General features: G+C 48.7%; 1 protein-coding gene across 1 annotated transcript in view; it reads left to right on the top strand.

Moving 5' to 3' along the window:
- Positions 1-226: 226 nt before the first annotated feature.
- ENC1 (ectodermal-neural cortex 1) overlaps positions 227-9336 on the top strand; it is a 12529-nt gene continuing 3419 nt past the window's right edge. The window contains exons 1-2 of the mRNA XM_049649634.1: positions 227-518; positions 4098-5912. Of these exons, the coding sequence (XP_049505591.1) occupies positions 4111-5880 (1770 nt within the window). The 5' untranslated portion in view covers positions 227-518; positions 4098-4110 and the 3' untranslated portion in view covers positions 5881-5912. The remainder of the gene's footprint in view (positions 519-4097; positions 5913-9336) is intronic.

Below are 9336 nucleotides of genomic sequence, written 5' to 3'. Positions count from 1 at the left end.
CCTTCACGCGCTTCCTCCCTCCTTCCCCTGGTGTCACTCCGCACCCGCGCCCTCTCCTCCCTCCCCTCCCTTCTCCTCCCCGCCCCGCCGCGCCGCGCCGCTTATAGCCCGGCGCGCGGCTGCTGGGCGCAGACTGCTTGGGCAGCCAGAGTGGAGGCGGCGCGGCGGTGGCGCTGCGGAGACCGGGTCCAGACGCCAGGCGACCGCCGGCGCGCACAGCGCTTCCTCGCTCCCTCCCCGGAGTGCACTGCCCGCCTCCTCGCGCGGCGCCGGCAGCCGCAGGCTCGCTCCCCCTTCCCGAGACGCGCTCCCGGAGACGCTCCGCGGGTCGCGGGCAGAGGCCGCGGCGTGGGAGTCGCGAGGCGCTGCCCTCTTCCCGGCTGGCGCCCCATGCGCGCTCCTTTCGCCCGGGCTGTCGCCGCCGCTCCCCGGGGCTGAGACGTCCGCCTCGTCGCCTCCTGCCTGGTGACCTAGGCGAGAACCCATCTGGTTGTGCGCCGACGCCGGTCGCCTCTGCTGTAAGTTTCCTCCGCTGCCCCGGACCTGTTGCGGGCGCCGCGGCTTTGCGGGGCTGCTCGGCCTGCGGGGGTGCGTTCGCCCCGGAGCCCGGAACTCCGACTTGGGAGGAGGTGGGGGAACTGTTCTTGGGGAGGAGACCTCGGGAGCCGCTGCTGCCCTTCCATAGCGTGCAGACGCTGGCCATCGCCGGAGGGGCCTCCTCTCGTCCGCGGCCCCCCGGGACGAGCTGCTGGGGATCCGAGAGCCCGGCCAGGGTAGTATCTGTCTCCTTCCTCCGCCCGAAGCGGCGCTTCCCTCGGGGTGGGTGTCGCTCTGCCTGGCACCGCGCAGCCCCTAGGGCCGAGCAAGTTGCACCCTACCCGGCACAGGGGAGCGCTGGGGCCACACGCACGCACCCTTCGTCAGGGCATGTTCACTGCGGCGGAATGTCTGTAGGGAATGAATGAAAACTTCCTGAACAATTAATTTCCTCTCATGCAGGTATTTGGCCTTCAGTGTAATATTCTGAGTTTCGAAGGATAGGAATTGGTGGGCGTGGTGGGGACGAACCATGAAACTTGTTCAGGATGCAATTTCGTGTTGCCCTCTCAGGTGTGGCCAGCGCGTTAAAGAGCGTTGCAAGTGTTCTAGGCGGCTGTATGGTCGATTGTTTTTCTCGTTGACAGTGTCTTTCTAAAGTTCCATTTTATCAGTAAGGTAAATGCCTGAGAAAATCTGCCTAGTTTCTCCTTTGAGTGCGTTGAGAACAGGTTCAAAATCTTAGGAGATGTGACGGGATGCAAAGTGTTGGAAGCAGAGGGCTTGGGTAAAGAGCATTAAGTGAACTGAACTTACTGTAACTAGGAGTCCTTTTGATGTTCACGGTAATAGCAGCCCTTTTCTCTCTCTCCTTTGTAGATGCAGGTTAAGTATATGTGTGCAGTTTGTTTGTTTGTTTGTTTTTTTTTTTTGGCTACTTACTTGGCATGCAAATATTATTTCTCTGGGGGCTTAAAAATGCCAGAAGGATGATTCATTTTCTGTTGAAGGTATGTTTAGTGACTGCATAAATGGCTTCTGCTGATATTTTGATGTTTGCATAATTTTCAACCAGAAAGCAGGTCATTTCCCTTGTGTCTTTAAGTTTACCTTTTATTTTAAGCAAATATTGCTGTAAGAGTGTTGGATTTTGACTGTGACATGCTTCTCCATCTGGATGGTAGCCAAGATGACAGGCTAGCCTCTTCCTTCTGGTTTTGTGGGCCAACTTGGAAAATGCAGGAGCATAAACATAGAATGCATAGGGATGCAGATCCTATATCCTAAGGCCTTCTAAACAAACTGTTTCCTTAAGTGTAAGCCTCCTGAATGTTGTTTTACACTCTCTGAAATCTAATGCTCAGGGAAACACGTTCTGGGTCCGGGTGTGATCTCCACTCGGTGTGATGGCACTGTGGTGCTTACATACCTTGTGCAGGCAGTCTCATTCTCCAGTTACGGCTGTATTCGCTCTTAGCTTGAGAGAAGGCAGCTTTTGAGGGTGCTTTCGAAGCATTAGCTTAAAAAAAGAACTACTGATTTGATTTGGCATGTTTGTAAGTTTCTATGTAAGGCATAGGAATATTCATACTATGTTTTTTTTTTCCCCCTCATATTATCTTTTGAGGTTTAAGCTTAAAATCGTGCTCCAAGTACTTGGGACTGGATGTACGAATTCACAACTGTAATGGTAGAGCATCAGAGATGTTAGGCTCTCCGGAGCACTGGGCGTTGGTTAAAAGGGACCAGACTGTAGAGGCTTTCCTTGAGGTAAGAGTGATGTGTGGCTCCTGAGTCCTAGCCTAAGTCACCATGGACACTAGTGTTGTCTTCCTAACAACAGAACCCTAGGACTTTGTTACTAACTTTCTTCCGCTAAGCTGTTTACTCTTGATGAAAAGTTACAATCCCAAAATGAAGGAAAACAAGTTGCCTCACCTAACGGCCACCCGTGTGTCAAGGGCAAATCTGGTGCTGCCTTTGCTGTTTGCTGTGCTGTGGCCACAGCTGCTCAGGAAATCCAGCTTGGTATCTAGCCCGTGCATCTGTGGTACATCATGCATTTGCATGTATTAATAATTACTGCAATATAAACCAAAACAGTAGGTATCCGAGCAGTTGAAGGAAACAAGGAGGCGGTAGGTTTCAGCTCTATGCTGTGAGAACTAGCTGTTCTGGGTTTGTAACAGATACTGTAACTCACACAGTTAACGCTCTTGGGATAAACAACTTCCTTAAGAATCCTTGGACAGGCAGGTTCTTGAAGGCTTTATTGCTTTGAAATAACAGAAGGATACAGTTTGAAAAAAAAAAAAAAAGCATGTAGTTCTGCTTTTGAAGGTAGGTGATAGGTATTTACTATGTCTTTAACCTACAGTTTACCTCCTGAAAAAAGCCAAAGAGAGCATTAGATTTTGCAGTAATTTCACTAATATGGAGGAAAGCATGTCAGCAAATAAATTCTAGGGTGTCCCTCAATTAACAACGGCTGGCAACACACACACACACACACACACACGTGCACAAGGGCTTTTGATTTAGATAAGGCAGTGTTTGCATTTTGAACTCCTATGCACGTGCCTGTGTTTGCAGGTACATAAGGATGATTCTGGTGATGCACTGTCTAATTGAAAAGAGAGGGATGGATAGATCCTTTGTTCTTGCATCTTGTTTTCTAAGAATTGATATAAAGCAGGAAGAATAGAAAAACAGCAGTCATGGGTATGCTACTCAAAATATTCTTCCTTTTATGTGTGCAAATCCTCATTTTGGAAGCTGTCCAGAGCAAGAAAGATGGGTGGTGATCGTGGCCAGGATCTGTTCTGTGTTTTCACAAAAGCCTGCTCATCAGTACTTGGTCATGTTTATATTGGTGTTCTTTGAGGACCCTGCAGTGGTAGAATTGTCTGGTTGGAAATTATTTGTGACACTTAAAGAAAGATCCAATCATAGTAGAAGTTGGCCTAGGCCTATGATTTTAATGTCACGTTTCCCATTGACTGTGATTCAGAGAGAGACTGGATCTTACTAAAGGAGTTCTTAATGGGATTAATTAATAGGTATTTTGTTTTACACATGGCTTTATGTTGCATAGGGCATAAAAGCTGGTGCCCATCCTGGCGTTACGAGAGCTGGAGGCCCAGCATTTTACGTGGCCTGCGTGAATCAGCTGGACAAGGGACAGGAAGGTGTGAGAGTGAGGCCTGGGTTTTGCTGACTTACATTCTCGAGGACTTCAGTATCCTGAAAGTGGGCAGTCAGGTTTTCCAAGACGAACCTGCTTTCAAGCAGTGGCTCTTTTTTTTTTTTTTTTTTTTTTTTTTTAAACAGTGTTCCAGTAGCTCAACAGTGTTCCAGTGAATGCCTTTCCTTCTAGGTGGCCGTCTCTGACGCTGGACAGGAGTGACTGTCCATATTCAGAACAGTGGGCAGTAAGACCAGTGGCGAAGTGTCCTGTTTTCTCTGTTCATGACTCCTTGTTTTGCTTTGTTCTGCTGTTCTGAGCCTCAGGAGCATCGCTGTTCAATGGTCTGTTTTGTTTTGTTTTGTTTTGTTTTTAGGAGTGGAAACAAAATGTCAGTCAGCGTGCATGAGAACCGCAAGTCTAGGGCCAGCAGCGGCTCCATCAACATCTATCTGTTTCACAAGTCTTCCTACGCGGACAGCGTCCTCACGCACTTGAACCTTTTACGCCAGCAGCGCCTCTTCACGGATGTCCTTCTCCATGCTGGAAATAGGACCTTCCCTTGTCACCGGGCCGTGCTGGCCGCGTGCAGCCGCTACTTTGAAGCCATGTTCAGCGGCGGCCTGAAAGAGAGCCAGGACAGTGAGGTCAACTTCGACAACTCCATCCACCCCGAGGTTTTGGAGCTGCTGCTTGACTACGCGTACTCCTCCCGGGTCATCATCAATGAAGAAAATGCGGAATCGCTCCTGGAAGCCGGTGACATGCTGGAGTTTCAGGACATCCGGGATGCATGCGCAGAGTTCCTAGAAAAGAATCTGCACCCCACCAACTGCCTGGGCATGCTGCTGCTCTCCGATGCGCACCAGTGCACTAAGCTGTACGAACTCTCCTGGAGAATGTGTCTCAGCAATTTCCAAACCATCAGGAAGAACGAAGACTTCCTCCAGCTGCCCCAGGACATGGTGGTGCAGCTCTTGTCCAGCGAAGAGCTAGAGACAGAAGATGAAAGGCTTGTGTACGAGTCTGCAATTAACTGGATCAGCTATGACCTGAAGAAACGCTATTGCTACCTCCCAGAGCTGTTGCAGACAGTGAGGCTGGCTCTCCTGCCAGCCATTTATCTCATGGAGAACGTGGCCATGGAGGAACTCATCACCAAGCAGAGAAAGAGCAAGGAGATTGTGGAAGAGGCCATCAGGTGCAAACTGAAAATCCTGCAGAACGACGGCGTGGTAACCAGCCTCTGTGCCCGGCCTCGGAAAACTGGCCATGCCCTCTTCCTCTTGGGGGGCCAGACCTTCATGTGTGACAAGCTGTACCTGGTAGACCAGAAGGCCAAAGAAATAATTCCCAAGGCTGACATCCCCAGCCCAAGAAAAGAGTTCAGTGCATGTGCAATTGGCTGCAAAGTGTACATTACTGGGGGGCGGGGGTCTGAAAACGGGGTCTCGAAAGATGTCTGGGTTTATGATACCCTGCATGAAGAGTGGTCCAAAGCTGCCCCCATGCTGGTGGCCAGGTTTGGCCACGGCTCTGCTGAACTGAAGCACTGCCTGTATGTGGTTGGGGGGCACACGGCTGCGACTGGCTGTCTCCCGGCCTCGCCCTCAGTCTCCCTAAAGCAGGTAGAACACTATGACCCCACAACCAACAAATGGACCATGGTGGCCCCACTCCGAGAAGGCGTTAGCAACGCCGCGGTAGTGAGTGCCAAACTCAAGTTGTTTGCTTTCGGAGGTACCAGCGTCAGTCATGACAAGCTCCCTAAGGTTCAGTGTTACGATCAGTGTGAAAACAGGTGGACGGTACCCGCCACCTGTCCCCAGCCCTGGCGTTACACAGCGGCCGCTGTGCTGGGTAACCAGATTTTCATTATGGGGGGAGACACAGAGTTCTCTGCCTGCTCTGCTTACAAATTCAACAGCGAGACTTACCAGTGGACCAAGGTGGGAGACGTGACGGCAAAGCGCATGAGCTGCCACGCCGTGGCCTCCGGAAACAAACTCTACGTGGTTGGAGGCTACTTTGGCATTCAGCGATGCAAGACTTTGGACTGCTATGATCCAACGTTAGATGTGTGGAACAGCATAACCACGGTCCCGTACTCGCTGATTCCTACTGCGTTTGTCAGCACCTGGAAACATCTGCCTTCTTAGGCGCGGGACATCGTGAAGGAAGCGAGCGTGAGGTAAGACGTTAAGTCAGTGGTTCTCGGCCTTGACTGAGCCTAGGAACCTCCCAGAGAGCTTTTCAAGAGCTTCCCGTCCCAGAGACTGGATTTCATTTGGTCTGGGTAGGTCCCAGGCCTCAGCACCTTTAGAACGTTTTCTAGTGATTCTAATACACAGCCAGGTTGAGAACCCCTGACCTACGTTAATGATGCCAACCCACGCTCAGTGAGCCCTCCCTGTATGCCTAGAGCCGGGCTGTGTGTTTCACATGGATCATTTCATTTGATCCTGACAACAACCTCGCAAGATACTATTACTAGAGTGTTTTATAGATGAAAACAACTGATGCACACAGAGGTTAAATAAGTAAGTTGCCCAAGGTCATAGAGCTTAGTCTGTGGAGGAGTTGGTCGAGAAAACAACCCAGGCACTCTGGCTCCAGGGTGGAAGCATGTGAGCATCATGCTCAACTGCTTAATAAACTTGAGCTTCACATTGGTATCACTCCAGGAGATATTTGGTGACGTCCAAACTTAGATTCCTCAAACCCTTTTCTGGAATGAAGTAGGGTGTAAAAAACTGAATGCTTAAATTTATTCGTAGTTCATTCTCTCCAATATTATTTGTTTGCTTATTTAAAACGTCTTTTCCTCAAAAAAAAAAAAATTAGCCCCCTTTAGGCATTTATTAGCTTTAGAGGGAAGTCAAGGTCTATCCTTGTAAAAAAGTTGCACCTGCATTGTATAAATTTGTCTGCGGGGTGGATACACTGAACCATCTAGACCGCCTTATACTGCAGCCTTTCAGAGTTAATCAGACAGGCTGAGCCTATTGTCAGGGCTAACAAAAGTTGTCTTTCCGTGTCATATATCTGAGTCCATAATGGTCGTCTTGTGTACTTAAGAGTATATAATACCCTTGGCTCAAATAATTAATAGGTCTACACAGTTCAGCGTTCGTGAAGCTAATGGCCGCTTTGCTGCCGTTAAGCATCCTTAGTGTTGGCCCCAGGAACCACTTAGGCATGTCTAAGTGTAGCACAGAGTACGTGGACTTTGTTGATTTGTTTTGCTAATTCATGGGCTTGTTCCTAATAGTAAGAGAATAAAATCAAAACTTTGCTTTGGAGGAAGTACAGTGAAAACTGACTCATTCCTTGAAAACTTTTGGCTCTGTTTTCCCTAGTATGTTTCACATTTTTGAAGGGGACTTTCAAAGGGAAAAAAAGGAAATCAAGGAGTCTTTGCGAGCAAAGCAAAGAGGGATTTTGACTCATTTGTCTTTTCTTTCCACATTTCGTACAGCTTGTTTTAAGACACCACTAAAGTTGGCCTCACTTTTACAATTACTCTTTCTTTCTTTTTCATCTCTTCAGTTATCTCTCCAGCCCATTACAGTTAGTAGAATTCTTATAATATAGTGTAACCTTGGAGTGAAGTTCGTTCAAAGGAGCTGGAACAGTCAGAAACCTCCTGTGGGGAGCTGGGTTGACAGCGTCCCACACCAAACTGGTTTTTGCAGCCTTGCTGGCATCTCAGTAATCCTAAGTAAACAAATGCTCTGAATGTGGTTATTTCCTCTGCGATATGAGCGCATGACTCAAGTCTAAAGCAGGTTTCAAGAACCTTCTAGGCAAAAGCATCAATTAACAGCACGCTAAGTTCGGTGTTAGTCCAGAACCGAGTAAGTTTGCATGGGAGAGCCATAAAAATTGCCAGTGATGGTGGTGGCACATCAAAATGATGACTGGTCGATTGGCTGGCATCCTTGGAGCAAGGTAAGGAAACTGAGACAGGAAGAGGCCACATGTGCATTCTGGCTCTGGCTCTAAGCTGTGGTGTCTAGACCTTTCTGTACTTCGGATCCCTCCTTTGTCAAATGAGTGATTTGAATGAGGCTTCTCCTAGCTCTGTCCCCAGACTTGGGTGAATTGATAAGGGGTGGGGGAAGGGAGAGGAAAAATACCTTGCCCAGTGCCTGGCATATATTAGGTGTTCAATACTCTTAGCTTTGTTTCCTCCTTCAATTTAGATCTTAACTTGTCATGGAATTAGCTTTGTGTGTGGAGTTTGACCATTATCTGATTGGAATGTTTGTACTTCATTTTTGGTGCCTCCTTTCTCAGCCCAGAGTATGTTGGCAAACACTTGAATTCACCCTATCCTGGGTATTTGAACCTAAGCACATACTTCCGGTCCCTGGGAAACGAGCAAATAAAGTGTTAGGTCATATGTGAAACACCTACCCGCCCTTGGTGCTCCCAGCCGGAGTCCAACCCAGAACAACGAAATCTGACAGGGCCCGGTTTGCCTTTTTAAAGGGCGGCGTGAGCCTGCTCAAAGCCACCCTTGCGGTTTCCGATAGGGAGAATGTTGGCTTAAATTTCTCAAGTTTTCTACACACAAGATAGTGTTAAAACACTTAAGCTCCATGGAGTGACTTAAAAGAGGTGCTGTGTAGGTATCAGCCCTAAACTGCCAAAACTTCCGGGACATCTCTTTGATCTCCAAGTGTAGGTGCTAACCGAATTAATACAGTGTTAACAAGAAGTTTCCCCAGGTCTAAAAGCTCATTCACCAAGGGGATTTTACTCTCCTGCTGCTGTCAGTGGGTGGGAAGGACAAAAAGGAAATTACTTAAAAAAATTTTTTTTTCTTTTAATGTTTATTTATTTTTGAGAGAGACAGAGACAGAATGCGAGTGGGTTAGGAGCACAGAGAGAGGGAGACACAGAATCCGAAGCAGGCTCCAGGCTCCGAGCTGTCAGCACAGAGCCCGACGCGGGGCTCAAACTCATGAGCTGTGAGATCACGACCTGAGCCGAAGTCGGATGCTCAACCGACTGAGCCACCCGGGCGCCCCAGGAAATTACTTTTGATTACTCTCCCGTTTTCATGGTGCTGTGTGGCTCCAGCCTGACACGTGACAGCTTTTGGATTTTGATTTATTTCTTCCTTGTTTAGATATTTCCTTTCCCTTCCCTTTCCCTTTCCCTTCCCCTTCCCTATTTGAGTATGCAGCATCGTGAAGTGTCGTGTTATTACAAGATACATTCTTTTGGCCGAATGTTGATCTATAGGTTACTGGGAGGTGGGGTAGAAGGATGACTCTGTAGTCTAAGGAATGCCTTGAGAGCTTGAATCACGGTTATGAAACTGCCAAAAGAAACAACTAACGAAATGAATCAGACTTCTGAGCACACAAAAGCGAGAAGAATTCAGGGCAAGTAATGAGCAGCCCCTCCTGCGTTCCCTTTGTGTCCACTTTGAGTTCTAGCAGCAGGAATGAGATTCCTCCACTGGTGCTGGAAATGTGCTCTCTGAACAGATAGGGCGAGTGTTTGAGAGACAGAAACCCTGTGCAGAATTTTCCCCGTATCTATAAAATTGGATACAGCGGGGGGGGGGGGGGGGGGGGGGGGGGGGGGTGGGGGGGGGGGGG

This window comes from Panthera uncia (genome assembly GCF_023721935.1).
Source record: "Panthera uncia isolate 11264 chromosome A1 unlocalized genomic scaffold, Puncia_PCG_1.0 HiC_scaffold_17, whole genome shotgun sequence".
Taxonomy (NCBI): Eukaryota; Metazoa; Chordata; class Mammalia; order Carnivora; family Felidae; genus Panthera; species Panthera uncia.
This window is presented reverse-complemented; position numbering and strand designations above follow the sequence as displayed.